This window comes from Chenopodium album, chromosome 1 (assembly GCF_948465745.1).
Source record: "Chenopodium album chromosome 1, dcCheAlbu1.1, whole genome shotgun sequence".
NCBI classification, from domain to species: Eukaryota; Viridiplantae; Streptophyta; class Magnoliopsida; order Caryophyllales; family Amaranthaceae; genus Chenopodium; species Chenopodium album.
Genome location: NC_137834.1, coordinates 1635279 through 1656032, shown reverse-complemented (window position 1 = coordinate 1656032; position 20754 = coordinate 1635279). Strand labels below are relative to the sequence as shown.

At 32.1% G+C, this 20754-nt stretch overlaps 2 protein-coding genes across 4 annotated transcripts; both read right to left on the bottom strand.

Moving 5' to 3' along the window:
• Nucleotides 1-10735: 10735 nt before the first annotated feature.
• LOC145639549 (uncharacterized) lies at nucleotides 10736-13641 on the bottom strand. The gene is made up of 2 exons (XM_081690820.1): nucleotides 13180-13641; nucleotides 10736-13091 (listed from the first exon to the last, which is right to left on the bottom strand). The coding sequence occupies exon 2, from the start codon at nucleotides 13074-13076 to the stop codon at nucleotides 10914-10916; it is 2163 nt and encodes a 720-aa protein (XP_081546946.1). The 5' UTR covers nucleotides 13077-13091; nucleotides 13180-13641; the 3' UTR covers nucleotides 10736-10913.
• A 424-nt stretch (nucleotides 13642-14065) lies between these two features.
• Nucleotides 14066-19708, bottom strand: LOC145639558 (uncharacterized). 3 transcript variants are annotated; one of them, XM_081690849.1, is made up of 10 exons: nucleotides 19333-19708; nucleotides 19093-19212; nucleotides 17557-17639; nucleotides 16663-16746; nucleotides 16495-16570; nucleotides 16311-16383; nucleotides 16011-16084; nucleotides 14877-14970; nucleotides 14305-14386; nucleotides 14066-14201 (listed from the first exon to the last, which is right to left on the bottom strand). In XM_081690849.1, the coding sequence occupies exons 1-9, from the start codon at nucleotides 19454-19456 to the stop codon at nucleotides 14320-14322; spliced, it is 795 nt and encodes a 264-aa protein (XP_081546975.1). In that variant the 5' UTR covers nucleotides 19457-19708; the 3' UTR covers nucleotides 14066-14201; nucleotides 14305-14319. The 3 variants fall into 3 exon arrangements, with proteins under 3 accessions (XP_081546975.1, XP_081546967.1, XP_081546959.1); XM_081690841.1 differs by having other exon boundaries at nucleotides 14308-14386; XM_081690833.1 differs by having other exon boundaries at nucleotides 14066-14386; nucleotides 19333-19707.
• Between the last annotated feature and the right edge of the window lie 1046 nt (nucleotides 19709-20754).

Sequence of the window (20754 nt, the reverse complement as noted above, 5' to 3'; positions counted from 1 at the left end):
CTTTTAGTAAAACGCATTTTAATCACTTTATTTGCCTTCTTTACCTCTTCTCCTTTGCTTCCATCAATGTCCCTCCAATACCTCCATGGTTTAAACGCTTTGGATGCAGCTTGCTTCCCTGATTTCGGCACCTTTTTTCTTTTCTAGACAAAAATGAAACGCACACACAAAAAAAACAAAGGTTTCCATGAGTCTAACATGTAGCCATCCACAAAAATTAGTTTAAGATCATCAAGTATGTAAAAAGTACAACCAGGTTACAAGCGGTAGTACATAGAAAATTGCTGATATCATCGACGTATACATTGTAAAGTATGATATATGAGAATGGATTATGTATATAACAATATGTTCCTAGTAGATGTTGTGCTTACCTTGCATAATAATCTTCTTTTACAACTTTTATCTGTACTTTTCCTGCTAGGAGTTTCGACATTTGTACTCCCATGACCATGAGTTCCATCTTCATTCACATTAACAAAGTTAGCTTCCAAACTAAGATTAGTTGTTATCACAGCGGGCTGTTCACAGGACATTTCAATTTCTTCTACATAAGGAGCATTGAGATCGATATCTATTCCACCCATCACGCTGTTAGCTGTTGCAAATCTGCAGTAATTACCTTATTGAATCTTCCATCAAAACTAAAACATAATTCCCGAGTACAAACAACAATATTCACCTTGAAGGATGATCAAATAAAGGAAAATTTCACATAAATCATCCCGTTTTCAAACATATTCCAAAATCAATCCCGTCTTTTGATCATTCAAGATTAATCCCAAGTTTAAGGCTACTTTATCAAAAAAAAAAATCTGAAATGATATTTTGCTTAAAATTGTTGATCCATAATATGTGATAGAGTATAAAACATATTCCAAGCCTTAATCATCAATTTAAGCTTTTGGTTAAGTTAATCCTCAAATGTGGTATTAGTTTAAGCCTTATCGAATCTCATCCAACCCTTCTTTTTAAGTGGAATTATTAAGCACTCTATGGTGGAGGTGTGATAGAGTATAAAATTTATTCTTAAGCGGCCTCAACCATTAGCTTAGCCTTTGATTGAGTTGGTCCTCTACTAGTATGGACTATTTTTTTTTCTTTTTTTGGTTACATAAGGAGCCACTAAGTCTTAACATCATCCTCGACTTTACCCAACTAAACTAGTTGACATTTTAGCAAGCATTGTAGAACTTCTTAATAATCAAAAGTTAAGATAGAAATTATTATGATTAGTTGTTAGATTGATTTTACAGTAGAACTCTTCCTTGGAAGTAAAATTAAATTCCACAGCTTCAATATGGACAAAATGTGTTCACAAAATACACACATAACCATTTTTAAAGTATATCAATTAAGTTAATTATTCATTAACTCTATAAAAATCACATGGAATATTCAAATAAATATGCATAATAGTAGTTCATTTTGGTGCACAAGTATCAAATTCAAGTGAATTAGCAAGAATGGGGTCCACAAATTGAGTTGAGTATCCAATTTAGAAACCCTAAACAACATTATAATAAGAAATTACTACATTAAACAATACAAAATTTAGAATAAAATAAGAAATTGCACAAATATATAAACATGCATTATGTATGATGTTAGATTGAATTTTAAAGCAGAAAATGAGAGTAGAAGATCTGAAGCATACTTTAGTAGAAATAGAATGGAGAATTGGAGAGCAATTGGGAGGAACTTCGTGTTCTTGAACTTCAAATTGAAAATCTAAATTTCTATCTGCAGTAAATATAATAAATTCTGCAGTAAAAAAAGTATTTAACTCCGTTTAATTCCATTTAACTCCGTCAAACAGTGCTTGTGTCTTCGTCAGTATTGTGTTTAGGCCCTTTTTTGACAATCGGTATTATGTTTAGGCCCTTAAAACAGTACAAATTCTTCTATGTACCCTGCTCCACCTATTTTAGATGGACCACTACTAAACACATGCTTCTCTGATTTAAATGCAACTTCATTTTCTTCTTTTCTTTTTTTTTTTTTTTTTTTTTTTTTTTTTTTTTTTTTTGTTATTTTTTGTTTCCTTCTTCACATGAGCTCTCTTTCCCTTCTTAATCTGATTGTCTTTTTTTTCTTTCTAGATTATAATTCTTTTGTTTTTCAAATTCTTATTTCCTCTCTCCTCTGTTCTTTGGTTTTTTTTTTTTCCCATTATATTTTCCATTGATTTGTTGCATTAAACATGACGGAAACCGTCAAAATTTCAGAAGTGATAAATCCAAGTTAGTTATTCTGAATTCATTGTGACCAATATTGATTTATTTTTTGTTTTTGAGATGAATTTGTGGATTTAATACTTGTTTTAATATTAATTGAATTTTTGAAGCTAATCTAATCGATCTCAATCCATTATGATAGATTTCAATCAATTATGATCGATTAATTGATATTTTTTTTATTGTTTTCATTAATTTGATCGATTAATTTTATCGATCTTATTAATTTGTATGAAATTTATTAATTGATTGTTTCAAAATTAGTTATATGTACCACGCCTATACTTTTGAACATTTACTAAAAAATTATGAACGATTGCAAATTTTGAACATTTAGTAAAAAAAAATCCGAACAAAACATCGAAAATTTTGAACATTTAGTAAAAATATTTGAACAATCACATTGTACCATGCCCATACTTTTGTACATTTAGTAAAAAAAATCTGAACGATTGCAAATTTTGAACATTTAGTAAAAAAAATTGAACTGAACATCAAATTTTTTGAACATTTAGTAAAAAATTTGAACAATCGCAATGTATCACGCCTATAGTTTTGAACATTTTGTAAAAAAAATTGAACAATTGCATATTTTGAATATTTAGTAAAAAAATCTGAACATCGTAAAATTTGAATATTTAGTAAAAATATTTGAACAATCGCAATGTACCACGCCTTTACCTTTTGAACATTTAGTAAAAAAATCTGAACAATTTCAAAAATTGAACTTTTTATTAAAAAAATCTGAACATCGCAAATTTTGAACATTTGGTAAAAATATCCGAACAATTGCATTGTACCACTGCATGCCTTGAAATCGATTGGATTAGCTTCAACAATTCATCTTCATCACTACTTGTAGAATAATTTGTCAAGTTTCTAAAAAAATGTGAAAAATGTTATGAAATTATTCACAAATTACAAAAATTTAAATAATTTTAACAAATTACAACAATTTCGAAGGAAATCAATTAACGAATTTAAAGAAATCTAAAGAAGTTTTAGGTTTTTCAGATATTTAATTACCTTTCTGGACCTTTTTCTTGTTTATCTTCCATGGATATTCATAGAGGAGAGAGATAACTAGTTGAGCAACTAAAAATGAAATGAAAGTAATAAATAAAAGATGTTGCAGAGGAGAGAAATATGTTGTTGCAGCGAAATAACATAAAGAAAGAAACTGAATAAATTTTGAGAGTGTTTGGGCCGCAAGATATGAGGTTTGTAGTGTATATGGGCCCGGTGGTCCATCTAGTTCTAGATGGACCAGGGTCTACAATAGACTTATTGCTTAAAACAGTGCTTGTTGACAATCGTAGTGTAATTCTTAAGGTCCTTAAATATTAATGATTCGCCTTTTATACTCTTTCCGTTAATTATTAATTTCAACTTTAAAGTATTATATATTTCACAAATTATACCTAAAGTTCCACATAATAATTAAAGGTAATAGTACGATTTTTAAGACACTATTTATCCATAATATATGAGAGTTAACTTTTATACCAATTAAAGGTAACTTATGTGTCACGCAACACATATGTACTCTGATCTTGTGCGTGGAATCCATTTTAATGTATATATGATGTAGACACAATCATCAATAATCAATGATGCATTTTATAACATCAACATGCTCTTTTCTCACACTTGTTCAAGCCCGTAAGGAACTAGCTTAGCAAGTTGATGAGTAACAAAACTGTCATCCCTCATAACATGAAACCAACTAATCGAATCAAAAGCAGTACAAGAGGAAAAAATGTTACCAATTAGAGCATCTCCAATGGCAAGTTCCAATGCTTTGTAGCTTGCTTTTCTAAATAAATTTTTAAGCTACAACACTTTTTAGCAACAAAGTGTTCCAATGGTAAGCTACAACATTTTTTAGTTTGTGAAAAATAAATTTTAATAAATAAATAAATAAATAATTATACACATGTTAAAATATAAGTGGTCATTTTAATGACCTATATGTTAAAATCACAATTGTAGCTTGTTTGGGCTACAATTGCTAGCATGGTGCTCAATTTTTTGTTCTCCAATATAATAGTAAGCATGTAGCTATAAATTTTATTTATATTGCAAGCAAGTCCTTACAATTAAATCATTGGAGATGCTCTTATGGAGTCTAAATTTGAGAGACACACGACTCCCTTTTCAAGCTTGTTGGTAAGAGTCTGACAACATCGATCTTTTCATTACCACTATGACAAAGCTAATTTGATGTTATTATTGCATTAAAATTGTATTTAATCTACAAATTTACACCTTTACTTAAATATAAATAATAAAAAAAAAATTTGAGGGGGGGGGGGGGGGGGGGCGGTGCCACTCAAGCCCCTTAATAGATCCGCCAATGCTAGCAGTCATTGCCAAAGCCTTTGCCTCCGCAACCTCATAAGACCAAAAGGCACACATTCTTCTAGTGGCAACAAAAAGGACTTCCGATCCCCTCATGGTTCCCAGCTATCACACCCATCCCAATCCACCCCTGGCCTCCAGTGACACCGAGCCTACTGAATAGTTTAATACGAAGTAATAGGGTATAGAATAATATATATGAAGAAATAGTTGTGAGTTGTTGACTTATTGATGATGTATGTTAATAAGTGACATGGTATTGCTTTCAACTAAAGTATTAGGTTACGAATTGAATGAACCCGCTCTTATTTGATATCATTCCATTCAACTTCTTATTTGGTTCCTATGCTCTCCATTCCCCGCTCTTACTTGATAAATTATTCGTTTGGAATGGAGAGCAAAGAACAAGATTAATTGCTCTCCATTTCCTGCTTATTTGATATCATTCCATTATGTTTTCTATGATCATACCCAACAAACCCTAAAAAGTAACACATCGCATGCTCAATATTCTAACACGTATGAAGAGAAGTCGAGATAGTATTAAACACCTTACAAACAACTAAGGACTCATTTCATATTATTGTTTGTTTTGAGTTTTCTGTGTTTCATACTACAAACTGATTGCAATTTTAATTTTAATTTAATATGCAAAATTCTTGTTTATTTGGAATTAGAACAAAAAATAACAAACTTTTTGAAATAGGAAAAATTGTTAAGAACTACCCATCTAATAGGTCATTTTGTCAACAACTACTCGCTCGTCGGTTAAAATTTTTATTAAAAAAAACTACCCATTAAATTTAAAAAGTTTGAGTAGCACGTACTACTCATTTTGGTTTTCCGACAGCAAATCCGGCAAATGTGATTTTACCAAAATTTTTAATATTTCGCCTATTAAAAAGGGTGAAAGTAATTGTGATTTTAATTAAGAAATATGTAATGCTTCTAAATTAATATGAAATTCACTTGTTTTGGCTTTTTAATTGAGTGATTCATCATTTTGTGTTTAAATTTTGAAAGAAAAAACAAAAGTAAGCCCCACTCGCCGAATTTTGTTGACAGAAAACCAAAATCAGTAGTGCTAGTTTAAATTAGTGGGTGGTTTTTTTTTATCAAAATTTTAAGCGGGTAATGGTTGACAAAATGACCTATTAAGCGGGTAATTCCTAACAATTTTTCCTAATTAAAAGGATGAACAACCTTCTCCCCCAAGAATTAATTAAGGGAGCCCTAGTTTATCTTCGTAATGAACAAAAATCGTTTATCTAGTGGCATGCATTTTCGTAAATAAATCAACAAAACAATTTAGTTAACATGACCTTTTCGTAAATAAATCTATATTTTTAGGGCCCGCATTTAATAAAAGTTGTCAACTTATTTACAGAAATACCACTAGATGATTCCTAAAAAAATGTCACTAGATAAATGATTTTTTGTTTATCATGAAGATAAACTTGTATTTTCACGAATTATAACGCCCCAAAAAAATACCACTTTAAGGTACACTACCTTCGTTTTTTTTTTTGTAGTTGACATAATTTGACTTTTAAACTAACAACAAACTATAGTTTGATTAACTTTTGTGCTATATAGTTACAATAAAGCGTAATTAAATGAGATATTGTTTGAATCGTCTCAATATATATATATTTTATTAATATCCATTTTAAATATAATTTTACATAATCAATAATTAGATTTATTAATGGTTAAAATATTATGTTGGCAAGAGTGACAATCAAAGGTGTCAACTAAAAATATCGGAGGCAGTATTAAATTTCTTTATTTACTTTAAAAGAATGTGAACAAAAAGCCTCACATGTCAACAGATAGACGAATTTAGCATTTTAAACGTAAATTCAAATAACATAAATATATTATACTTCATCTATTTGTTTTAGTTAACACGTTTCTTTATTCATGTTTTTCAATGTGAAAAAGTTGATATAATGCATAAATTATATTATCAATATTTTTAATTACCGATAAGCAAATACTATGAAAATTTGTTTTTTTTAACCTATAAATTGTGTCGAATCTAATAACATCTTGCATAACTATATTTTTCATTACGTATAAAACACAAAATACGGTCAAAGGGTTGTATGTAAGTAGTGCTAAAGTCAAACGTATGAACTAAAAAAATGGGATAGTATACAAATTATTTATAAATTAACAAATTACGTAAACTATATATATATATATAGTAACAAATTATGTAACTATATGTATATATATAATTTCACATCATTGACACACATATAATTGATAAATTTGATTTCTTGAACATAATATTTATTATGTTGTTTAATAAAATGTGTAGCTTATAATTGCTTTTGTAATTGTTGAATTAACTTAATCTCATTTATCTCATACCTTTTTGGATATTTGAATCTCTATTAACAGCGGTTACATTTTCACCTACAATAAAAATTAAAATAAAGCACTAATATGAAAAAACAAATAAACACATAAGAAGGGAAAACAATTTAATCATATATATTGGTTGTAACTTTTGAAGAATGTTTAGATTGGCAAATAATGTCAAACAACATTCTAAATATGATTGTGCAGTTTCAAACTCAAGCACTTGATTGACATGATTATGGATTTCTCGATTTAGAAAAACAAAGTTAGGATTCTAATAAGCAATTGCGAATTTTTTTCCCGGCGTAATGGAATGTCAATTATCTAAAATGGCTCTTTTCAATTGATGATCATCATTGGAGAAATACCATAATGAATGGTTGATCGGGGATAAATAATACTTTAATAATTCGTGCAGACGTATGCACCGTCCACATTGTGCGCACGCTCTAAAACGACATGGGTATAGGACGGAATAAAATACAAGATGTTTTGGTTTAAAAAAACGGAAAGTACATCCATTTATATTTTAAATGTACCTGACATATAAAACAACATAGTGTTCATTTATAATATACACAAGTATTTTTGGCATCAGTTTTGTAAAAAAAGAAATAGATAAATAGTTTTTATTATCATACATTAATAACAATTCATTTGTCTTCAAAAAAATTACAAATCATTTTAGTTTTTTTTTTTTTTTACCAAAAGTTCATTTTCTCGTTTTAGAAGTTTTCTTTCTCCAAAAAAAAAACTTCAAATCCATTTATATTCAAACCCTAAGCGAAATATCAAGAAATTCGATATTTTGAGTCCAAATTTGTTGACAAAAACGAAAGATAAGACTAAGGGAGCGTTCTATTCTCTTGGTTTTTACTTATAACTTATTTGATCTTAACTAAATTTATCTGAATTTATTAACCCTTATTAGAACTTATTTTAGTTATAAATTAAACTTGGTAGCCCTGATTAACCCTTATCACAACTTATCAGAACTTATATGAACTTATCTTATCTGAACTTATTAACCCTTATTTGAACTTATCAACCCTGAAATAAGTGAAAACAAGGTGAATAGAAAAAGGCCTAAATTCGACATTCATACTTGTTTATTTTTTGTTTGAGTTTTTTTTATTTTTTTATAATTTTTTTTGAAAATTGTAATTTTTAGTTATATTGTTTTTTGTTTTTTGGGAATTAATTTGGTGTTGCAATGAGAAACAAAATAAAGTTCTTGAAGAAGACCAAACAATTATTAAATTTCAGGAGAAGAAAACAAATAAATGGACAAATTCCAAAAAAAAAAAAAAAAAAAAAAAAAAGTTGTAGTAGATTCAAATAATACAATGTATATTAAAATATAGTAAAATGTTCTTTTTCATGTTCTATAAATCGAAATGAACATATAATAGAAATGTAATTAATATATAATTACAGTGAAAAAAACATACTATTAAACTGTAATGAACATATACCTAGAGTGAAAAAAACATACTATTAAAATGAAATGAACATATACCTAGCGTGAAAAGAACACATTGTTAAATACTTTTCCTATAACAAATAAATAAATTATTTTCTTTTTGTAAGTAGAACATACTATAGTAAATAAATAGATTATTTTCTAGGAAATATGAGTACTACTCTATAACAAACAGGCTGATTTTTTTTTTTTTTTTTTTTTTTTTTTTTTTTTTTTTTTTTTTTTTTAATAAAAAGCCCAAATCCTTGTACCACTTTTTTTTTTTTTTTTTTTTTTTTTTTTTTTTTTTTTTTTTTTTTTTAATTTGAATGAATTGATAATAAAATTAAGAAAAATTGAACATAATAATCTAATTATGCCACGCCACCTGTTTAAAACGAGCTAACATCTTAGATGAAATAAATTCTAACTCCATCCCAAACAATGAAACAATCCTTCAATACTATGCTCCAACTTGAAGGGATATAGTTTCTTCCGATTAAGTTTTATATTATTTAGGTTATCTTTTATAGGCTCAAGAAATCCTATATAAGAAAACCTAAATAAGATAATCACCACCGACACCCTTTCCCAACACCCTTGCATAGTTGCCGCCCCTGCCCCACTTCCGGTGCAGCCCCTTACCAGCCTGACGATCGAAACTCACCCCCTTCCCTGCCCCCCTTCAAAATTGTCAAGTCTGCTACCCAAAATGACTCCCTTTCCCAAAACCAGCATAGATTTGACCACTATTGGTCGACATAGGCTGGTTTAGGGTTGAAATCAGCCAATTAGCCAAAAATCGACTGATATAGAAAATGTGTGTATGATGGAGACCATGTAATAAGTGATATAATTTTTTTTTTTTTTTTTTTTGAAATATGAGGATTATTAATACAATAAATTAGTTTAGATTTTGTAGAATATATCTATTTAAGTTTACAAAATTTGGTTGATTGCAAAAAAGTATTGCATACTAGTGCAAATCAATAATTAACTCTATTTAAAACAGAGGGGTTACTTTGTACTATTTTTAATCACTCCATGTCTATATATCTCTTTTGGTCCCTATGATTACACTCCGATCCAAACTTTTTTTTTTTAACTAGTCTGATCTAGACCTTGTAATCTTGACCTGACTCATATGACCTAACCTACGACCTAAAAGTTGACTAGAAATGACATGATCTGGAACTAACCCGACCTAAAGTAGAATTGACCTGAACGTGACACGATGTCCGAAATGACCTAACCTGAAATCCAAAGTGAGCTACCCGATTTTAACCTAAAAAAATTGACCCAACTCGACCTTAACCTGACTTAATTCACCATACACGAATTTTATTTGCCAACTCTTAAGTTTAACTACTCAAATCATACAAAAAAAGTTTTACATGTAACAATAGGACCAATACTTTGTAATTTTGCAATTCACAAAGAGTCCCGTTTGACTGAGAACAAATATTATTATTAGACTTGAAAATTGACCCAACCCAAACTTACACAACCCAACAAGTGGACCTAAATGTTGACCAAATCCGAACTCAATTCGATGTGTTGACCTGAATTTGACCTTTAACCCCAATTGACCCGACCCAACCTAAACATTTGTTGACTGAAATCAATCCGACTTGAAATGACCTGACTCAAACACGACTCGTTTGCCATGTCTATTCTGATCACATACTACAATAATATTTAATCCTCCAACAAACCACCCTATCTACACACCCCGTATATTTCTCGTAAAACTCTGCACAGAAGCTCACTTAAATAAATTGAGAGATACGAAGTAACAATTTTGCTCTTAATGGTTTAAAAAAATATTTACCCAATCCTACGTGAATAGTAAAACCACCCTATTTACACTTTCAATCGATGGTAAGCTTTGACTAGAGTATACCATCGTTACATAAGTACACCCTCCATTTTTAAATACTTGCTCTATTTCCCTATGTGCAGAGTTTTAAAAGAAATTGGAGAAAGTAATAAAATATAGAGGTAGTGGGGTTAATGTAAGGTAAATTGGAGGAGAGAGAATATAAAAGCAATAAAATTAGGTCTCACTAGTTTTGAGAAATAAATTAAATATTTTAAAAACTTTCCAAATGAGGAAATAAAGCAATTATTTAAAAACGGTCACAAAAGAAAAGTAAAGCAAGTATTTAAAAACGAAGCGAGTAGCTGCTCACGGGAAACATAAGGTGCTAGTATTGTGCGTAATGCAGGAGCAAGCAAAACTGTTGCGTACTAATTTATACATCAAGCAACAAGAGGTCCAGCAAAATACTGTAATAGTTCCATTGAACACGAGTTTTCTAAAACAAGCTCTAGCAAAGTCGTATGTGAGGCAGTGAGGGTAGTCTCGTCCTAACAAATGCTATCTTCCCGAAATACTCCCACTCATCAGTTTTACTCAAACCAAGCAAACAGCAAATTGACTAACTTGAAATAACAAATGCTGTTACAAAGCTCCCCAACGTCTACCAGAACTTAGTTTGCCTAAGATCCTGTCCCTGCTGTAGATGATCCTGATAGCGATCAAACCTCATCTCGTTTTTATCATAAAATTCTAAAACATCATTCAATATAGACGAAACCTCTTCAACCAGATCACCTTTTATTTGAGCTTTATCTTCATCAGAAGAAAGACAATGAGCTAATACCGAATTTATCATGCCATCTTTTCCAAATGCAACGATAGTAGGAAATGAACTATTGAAGAACCTTAAGAAAAATTTGCCACTCTTACCGGAGCCATTTGTATGACATACTACCCTATCCTTATGTGAGTTAGAGTAGTCTCTAGAATCAGAGTTTTGTAGTGTAGTTATCTCACTTGAAAATTCTCCATCACTAAAGGAAACCATTATAATTCGCACATCTTTACACTTGCTGAAACCCTTCACTGCAGCATAAACGTCATGATCAATATGAAATGGATAGTCAAAGTAAAACAGAACCTTCTTCTTTATCTTCGGAAACTCCTGGATTTCTAGTAACTTCAAGAATGACTCTAGGGTGACTTGCCTTAGTTCTTCCGAGATTTTCTGGACAACGCAGTCAAGTCTGAAAGGATATGCATAAAAACCAAACATCTGCATCAGTTCTGCTCCGCGAGGTTCAACAAATACGCCATTAGGTCCCAAAATGACTATCCTTTCTCCATACTCAAACATATGGTTCAGCATAATGGACGCAGTACTGTTATAGGGTGCAACCCACCAAGGGTGATTCCGCTTTGCTAACACATTGAGAAAATCCTGTTTAGCTGACTGCGGATCATGAGCCGTGTTTATTCCAGGAAAATAAACCAAGACAATCTCCAATTCCTTGCCATTCTGCAAACAGGCTTGTGCAATCTTAGAAAGCATGGGAATCATATGTCCTGAAGTAAAGAGATACAGCCCGACAAGCTTGGATTTGAGTTCTGAAATAGACACATTCTCCTGATGAAATGCCCCATTTCCTAGAGGAATCTTCCTGGAGACCATATCAGAGGTTTTGCAACACAAAATGTCCTCGAGAGAGGATGGAATGCTGAGATTCCTCATAGCTTTGGTAGGGACAATATAAGCACGAGTCTCAGACACGCAAGTAACTTTCTTAGAAACAAAGGGAAAAGGGGTGGAGTTTGCTCCATAAAAAGGTACAAAGGAAGTAGAATGTATACCGCCGGGAACATGTGAGTAGATCAGAACAGTTTGATTGGGGTCAACCATAAAAGTTGTTATGGCAGAGTCCATCCCACCCAGAGACTTGCACACACGGTGTCGATGAGACTTGGCACGAAACGGGACTGCAAGGCAATTAGGTGGGAACCCGTCTAAGAAAGCAGGGAAGGCATCCTTATCACGAGTCCAACCACGTCTCATCTTGGCAACTAAGACAATCTCAAACCCACCCTTCAATTTAGAGTAAAGTTCATAAGATGCAGCTGCAATTTCCCAGGTGGACGAGGAAGAGTAACAAACAGGCAAGAAGAAACAGCAAACCATGACAAATTTCCCACAAAGATCACCCGCTTTAACAACACGACCATCTCTACTAACAAGATAATCGTTTGGGCGAGAAAACAACAGGGATTCAATATCAACAAACCCCCCAATCTTGATGTCGCATTTAAATCTATAATTAGCATTACGACATTGATCATAAATAAAGTTTTCCAATTTATTAGTAACATCTCTAACAGGATCATATTCTTGATGAAGAGGCAAATCTAAATCATCAAAAATCTGGGATAATATGAGCTCATCCCAGGGTTTCATAGGATTACCAGGAAAGAAGTATTCCCTCAATTCCTCTCTATCAGCTATGTTCATATCTTTCAATACCTCTAACTCTGGAGGAAATTCATCCTTGTTCTGAATCTTCTTCTTCCTCGACTTGGGAATCTGTTTTTTCTTGGACTGCAGAAGAATCTCCTTCTTGTGTAAGTGCATAAACTCCCGAAGAATCTCCTTCTTCTTGGAGTGCAACAACTTGCGAAGAATCTGTTTGCTTGAGCGCATACACTCTCGGAGAATCTCATCCTCCTTGGACTGCATAAACTCCCGAAGAATCGCCTTCAACTGCATTGGAACCTTCTTCTTCTTATGCTTCTTCTTCTTCAATGGTTCAATAATCTCGTAATTGACATCCATAACTTAAACAATCACCTACAAAGTTTAAACCTTTCAGGCTTTCATAATCTAACTATAATAATATATAAATATATCATTCAAAATTGTAAATCAAAATACTTACCCGACTCTGATTTCTGCAGCAATGGCTTTTCGACACTAGGGTTTGATTTTGTTGTGATTCTTGTGAATGGAATACGATTTTAAGTTTTTTTCAAGTTTGTTAAAAATAAAAACAGAGAAATATATAATAAATGAAAATATGGTAAACTGTGCAATAGGGTTACTCGAGTTTCTCGATCAGGGTTCACTTGAGGTGTCGGGAATACTCGAGTTTTTCGGTCGGGTTACTCGAGTTTTTCGATCAGGGGTTACTCGAGTTTTTTTTATGTCGGGATTATTTTCGGCTAGGTTAGAGGTGGGGGAAAGAATTTGGGTTTTTTTAATGTTTTTTTTCTTCTTAATTTTAGACCAATTACGTGTTGACACACGACTATTAAATAATAATAAGAAACTCTAACAACAGGTTAGCGATCATTGGGACCATTGGAGACAAACTCATAGGCTCAAGCATTCTTGAGATTTTTTTTTTTTTTTTTTTTTTTTTTTGAGATTATTAGATAATCAACCTTACTTTAGTTGGAATTATTAGAAGTAAATCACTCATAGTTGAAATTATTAAAGTATATTTTTCCTAAGTTGTATAGTATTATTTAGGCTATATACTACGGAGTCTAATTACGGAGTAACAATTTTGATATAAATACTGAATGGTAAAAAAAATATTTACCCAATCCTACGTGAATAGTATAACCATCCTATCTACACTTCCATCAATCGATGGTAAGCTTTGACTACAGTATACCATCACTACAAAAGTAGCTGCTCACAGGAAACATAAGGTGCTAGTATTGTGCGCAATGCGGGAGCAAGCAAAACTGTTGCATACTAATTTTTACATCAAAAACAAAAAAAATGATCGCGATAAGAACTAAAAAAGCAACAAGAAATTCAGCAAAATAGCAGTTTCATTGCACAAGAGTTAACTAACAAAAGCAACAAGAGGTCCAGCAAAATAACAGTTTCATTGCACACGAGTTTTCTAAAACAAGCTCTAGTAAAGCCGTAAGTGAGGGTAGTCTCGTCCTACAAAAAATGATAAAAGAAATAAAAAATAATTGGTGATACAGGAGCATATGAATCCATAAATAAGATGTAGAGCAAATTATTGAAGGGTTACTACAATTACCACCTTCTTCGGATTTTAATGGTTCATAACAAGGATACGATCTTGTATATCTGAGAATGACTTGACATCCTTTCCCCATAACCTGCAAATTTACTTTGATATTAAGCACTCATATCAAGATTAGCATCACCATTATCAATGAACAACCACCCAAATTTAACTTGTGAAAGAATTATTAAGTTCACAGATGATAGATGCTTTAAGGAGCAGGATTCAGAAAACGCTGAACAAAATTTTCTTGTTTTGCAGGGAAAAGAAAATGGTAAGGCAGTTAGTCTTCAACAACTATTTGGATAGACAAAAGTAAAGCAATTTTTCATATAAACTATAAAGTTTAACTTATATGCTAATAAAGATATAGGTTGATAAAAAAGAATATCTAATAATGTTCCCCTTCATCCAAAATATCCAATACGACCTTTATACTCTGTAGAAAAGAACAAGCCATGCAAGAAAAATACAGCAGATCAAACATTAATCTGAGAAGCTAACAATTCCTTTGTATGAATCATTTTTTGTGAAACTATTCCACAAGCAAGGCAGTTGAATACGTATAATCAAGATTAACTCACCAACAATCGATTCCAACTGCATTGGCTCCACTCTTATCAGCCTGTTCGTCATCCCCTACATGAACCGCTTTCTCAGCATCAACACCAATCTGATCTAAAATATTACAGAAAGGTCCAAGTTAGAATCCCTTTCCATGCACATTTACGTAATAATATAGCAAAGTACACCAATCTAATTCATTGAACAACATGATTGCTGTAGGACCAATGTTCTTCATTCTTCAAGATCCATAATCACTGAAGTATTATTGGAAGTGTCAACTGCAAAGATTTCTCCCCATATAGTAAACCATGAGTCTATGTATTTAGATAACATATATCAAGTCATAACTTATAACCAACTTGAAAATGCAGTCACAGGAAGGACAGAGGCAAATTTTTGAAGGTTCTTTTGTTCCCATCAATTCTGAAAGTTGAGATCGATCTTCTACCAATTTGAAGCATACACTAGAACAGAGCTACAAAAGTTCATTCCAGCGTTTCTCAGGCAATTAAATTGTTCATGGGAACCAAATGGGGAATGAGATTCCAAGGTTCACTGCTGAGAGGTGGGGCTAAAAAAGCCAACATGACAATGACTCTGCAACATTCTAAATTTGGGCCCTTAATTCATTGCTTCAGAGACGCACACGATATTTATTGACAACAAAATTTATTAATTTAACAATTTTATGATAGAACTGAAGATTAAACTAATAGGATTAAAAGTAATCACAAAACCCAACAATTTAACCATTTATCCACTGATTTTTTCTTCATATATTGTGATGAAATGCCAGATTTGGGCCCCCTTATTTTCAGAGGGCCTGTGCAATCGCTCACCCCGTTCACGCTCAGAACTGCCCCTGCTGATGAGTAATTGACTAGATATTATATCAGACAATAGAAAATGAAGGTTGCAACGTGTCAAAGAAGTCCAATTATCTCTAGTCAATTTCTTTTCCATGAAAAGTGTACCAAAAATAGGGTATATGGCCTACATGCTCAAGCAAGACTTGCAAGAGGGATGGTGAAGACAATAAAACATGCAACATGATTTATTAATTTATGAAAAGGACAAAATTTGACTTATGCTTATCACAAACTTCATCGGAGAACCAGATATAAGAGAATAATCATGCTGGCATAGAATACCTAAAGCAGCATTGAATATCCGTGCATCTGGTTTTTCAGATCCAACCTCAGAAGATACCAAGACAGCATGAAACCTATATAAAAATCAGGAAACCCACTGTCAATATCCAAGTGGGGGGAGTTCAAAAAATATTCCAGCAGAAGTAGACAAATCCACAACAAAACCAAAGAGGGGAGAGGAATAAAAATATGAATCAAATATCTGTTAACAATTGGCCTGGAGAAATAGCTAGCCTTGCAAAGTAAGTGTAGTTAGAAGCATAGTACGAAAACCACAGAGAATGGAACACTGTCACATACAAATCTAAGACTTCGAGTTCCTTCAATAGCTTCCTTAACCTGGTGTCAAAGTTTGATACAACTGCCAACTTAACTGCAATAAAGCACGGTAATGTAAGAGACATAAACAGTTAAGTCAAAAACAAATTTTTACTCCTTATTTGTAGCAAATTTGAGGAAAATACTTGATGATTATGACAATGACCTCCAGCATTTTTAAGGCACAGCAATGTCTCTAGGGCCCCATCTGGAAGATGCCAAGCTTGACCATTTGCATAATACTGAGGGGTAAAATTAACTACTATTAAGATTTGAGATTATATCATCAAATTCAGAAAAAATCATAGCTAGCTCTGATGTTTAGGCTAATAACCTCGTAAACTTCATTAAAGTAGCTATCATCAGCACAACCAGTAGCTTCAGAAACAACAAGCTTCCAGAATGGTCTCCCATCACCCTGTTAATAATGCACATTGAGAAAAAAATTGTATAGCTTGTATAAGCTTTATTTTCAAAAATCTGTTCAAAGAACAGTTAAATGGCAAAAAAATCATCAGAACACATTTAGCAGTGATCCAAGTAAAATTGACCACCTACTTCCAAGATAATATGATGTATGATCATTAATATCTTTTTTTAAGTATTTTTTCTTATGCAGGCTCTATCATCTCTTACCAGTGATAAAATGTGAGCTGGCTGGACAATATTTTTTTTAAAACTTGCAGGCCTGCAAGTGGTTTTGGGACAGGCCAGATGGTCAAGCCTACACTCTAAATAACATCTTCAATTCTCTTCTATAAAGTTATCCACTTAACCCATCCACAAACAAATCTGAATTCATCAAATAATAATACTAATCCCTTGTACAATTAAAAAGAAACCAAAAGAAATATTAGAAGAAAAAAAATAGCATTCTCGTGCATAATCAATCTACACCCAAATGGGAGACATCACTGCTAGCTTCACTTCTAGAGAAAAGATCTTAGGAACAACTAGTAGACAATATACAAAAATAAATATCACACTATAGATCCAACAAATGCTAACATAGTCATAGTTACATAAAATATAAGAATTTCTGTTTTGGATTACCAATAACTACCCAGTAAAAAGCTAATTGTTCAATTGAATAATGGTATTTTTATTCATTTGGATGGAATTGTCTTCAAGTTTACATTTGAAACTTTGAAGGAAGAACAGACGCCATTGCTCCCATTAATCATGTGATTATAAGAGCATTTTGCAGATATTCAAGATTCAAGTTTACCTGGTAGCGAAGTTTCTCAGGCCATGGAGCAGAAAAGGCTCTCTTGAATCCTTGCTTTATTTCAGGTGGAGTTGCATTTAACCCTGAGTATTGCATCATATCAATTCATATTATAAAATATTGACACATAAAAGACATGAATCATGAAACCATACTTTTTGATGATCACAAGAAAAGATCCTAAAAAAAAAAAAAAGGAATAACAACCAAACAGAAGGTAGAAGGGACACTAAAAACTAACTCCAGGACGCTCTTCTTTTAAACCATCTAAATAATCAATATTTTTATTGAATTTATTTCTTCAGTTCCTCCTGCTATAACCAAGTCAATAATTCAACCCACTTTCTATTTTTTTACTGTTCAATTACATGAAACCCTTCGATCTGCTAGAGTACTTCCCTATTCTCTGGATATTTCCCTCTTACTGACAGTATTTTATCGTGCTTACATTGACTCTAATCACATTCTTATAACAGTTTTTAAAAGCCTTAGAAAAGATGTAGTATCATCCACTATGGTGTATGGCCGAAGATACACCATGTGGAGTTGAATGAAATGGTTCTAATTGATTCTTATTATAGTTGCAAATTTCAATTGTGTATGGTAATATAAAAATTCCTGATTATAAATAAAAATAATAGGCTTTGTACACCACTTTCTTGTCCTCCATTTGCTTCCTTTTGTGGATTGAGCTCTCTACATTCATTATCCATCAATCTTTCAAACATACAACGAAGTGAATGAACACATGATGAACTATCCACTGAAGTATCTTATTGACATAATAAAACATGGAATCATTTGTCACATCTGTAACCCCTCATAATTAAGATCATAACATGTTTTCACTTCCAGCAAAACCCAAGATGATGCTCAATGATGATTTTAATGTAATTCCCTTGCTTAGACACTTGAGTGATGAGTAGAATTGTAGAAGTTTCTCTTAGAAAATTGGATTTAAGGATTTGGATTTCCAAAGGAGCAATTTGGATTAAATGAGTTTAGATTTCTTAAGTAGAAAGTGGTGCAACATTAAGCGAACCGCAAGATGAGATTGAGTTGGATTAATGACTAAGAGTTGTCTAGCTCTAGAGCTTCTCTTGTAATTGATCCAACTCAATTTCGAATTTTCCTCTTGCAGTTCATTTGATGTTGCACCACTTGTTATTGCCCTCCAATCTCTTGTTTTAGTCTTTACTGCCTTTTCAAGTTCAATGTTCAAGGGAAAAGAAGTAGAGCTCTCTTTGTCAAATGGCGCCGTGGGAATTGGTGTCCCATCCCTATATTAAAGTGATGGCAAATTGTGTAACCTATTCAAGTTATAACTCCTTACAATATTCGAAAATGTGACAACTTTTTCCGAACATCAAAAAGGGTAAAGTGATTCTTATTTCCGGATCAAGAGGTTGTTTAAAACTATATGCAAACAAACCACATTGGAAAAATGATTTTCCCATTTCATAATCTGAACATAGCTTGTCCATAAAAACAAACAAAGCCACAAAAAATGCAAAGGTTGAATTTTCACAAACTTACCATATTTCTTGCCAATTTTAGCATAAGTCTGTTCAACAGGCTCTGAAAGCTGCAAAAGTGTACCCCCAGCATCCAACAACAACCCATCATATGCTTTCTTCTTTACTGAATTTCCATTCCCTGCAATTTCAAAACCCATTTTAGATTAGTTAATCAAGACCCTAATTAACCCCCAAAATTGGCAAATTGACATAAAATTAAAATTGGGAAATTGCAAAATTGACGACTTTAAAAACCCACCTGTATGAATAGCCATAGCTAAAGATCGAAGGTAAAAAGAAGGAAATTTGGAGATATTTTTGGGAAGAAGACGATTAAATTTGAGGGAGTTAAAACTGGAGCATCGGATCAAAGTTGCCTCCATTATAATTTATAATTATAAAGTTGAATGAAGATTGTATGTCATACTAACCAAGGTTGTTGAACCAAAATGAAGGGTTGTGAGAGTAGAAAGAGAAGGATGAAGGAAAAAAGAAAGACATTCATTCCCAAAAAGAAGTATATTGCAAGCCAAAGCAGCAGCACCTTTGCCTCGTACTCAACCATGGCTAAGGTTGCTCTGTGAGCTTCTAAGGCCACTCAAAAGGCCAATAGGTGTAAGTGGGTTTGTTTCGGGTTTAACGATAAGGTGTTTGATAACTAGCTTATTTGAGCAAAATTAGATTATTTGACTAATATTAGTTTATTGACTATTAAATAAGTTAATTCAAGCCTTCAAGGTGTTTGGTGGGAAGCTTATTGAAAAAGCTTAGGGGGTGTTTGGCAAGTGGGAATTGAGGGTGAGATTGGGAATTTTAATCCCAATTGAAAAAATAAGCCTTGTTTGTTGGGTGGGAATGAGAATAAAAAAGGTTTGGGAATGAGATTATCTAAGGGTGAATTCTTACCATTTTATTACCTAGAGAGGGTAGGTGATAAATGGATGGGAATGGAAATAGGAAAAAATGACATTTTTGCCATTAATAAAAAGAATGAAATAATAATCTTAGTAAGGGTATTTTGGTAAAATTGTTATTTATTCTCTATATATTCCCACCCACCATCCAAACAAGGTATTGGCATATTTTCATGTATTCCCATCAATTAATTCCCAATCTCATTCCCACCTTTTAATCCCCAAACTCCCATTCTCACAATCCAAACGCCCCGTTTTTTAGTTAGCTTATTCAATTCTTACATTGAAACGACACTTATATCCACATTTAATTTAAAATCTTATATGAACTACCTACCTCACAATTAGTTTATTGGTCATTTCACATAATCAATCAGCTTTAAGCAATCATTTATTTACCAAACACTTATATACAATCAGCTAACAAAATAAGTTAGTCAAATCAGTTAATATAATCAGCTATTTAAATTCAACTACCACAATCAGTTTCAGCTTTTCCCCAAACACGGCCTTATTAACGAGTGAACTTCAAAGAAATAATATAATCAGCTAGTTAATATAATCATAGTTAAATTCAGTTAATACAATCAGCTAGTTAAAAAAAAATTATAAACGAGTGAACTTCAAAGAAATAATAATATCAAATTAAATCGTAAATGTTAAGTTCATGTAACTATTCACAATATGTAATACGGAGTACTTCTCTTGTCTATACAACCTTATTGTGTTGCATAATTAAATGGTGATGTCAATTTACTCTTTTTTTT

What these genes read in the sequence shown, in the direction of transcription:
- LOC145639549 (XM_081690820.1), bottom strand. Translation starts at nt 13,076, where the DNA reads ATGGATGTCAATTACGAGATTATTGAACCATTGAAGAAGAAGAAGCAT.
- LOC145639558 (XM_081690849.1), bottom strand. Translation starts at nt 19,456, where the DNA reads ATGGAGGCAACTTTGATCCGATGCTCCAGTTTTAACTCCCTCAAATTT. An exon ending in GTGCCTTAAAAATGCTGGAG is followed by an intron (nt 16,384 to 16,494) that starts GTCATTGTCATA and finishes GCTTTATTGCAG; the next exon opens with TTAAGTTGGCAGTTGTATCA. An exon ending in GCAGTTGGAATCGATTGTTG is followed by an intron (nt 14,387 to 14,876) that starts GTGAGTTAATCT and finishes GTAAATTTGCAG; the next exon opens with GTTATGGGGAAAGGATGTCA.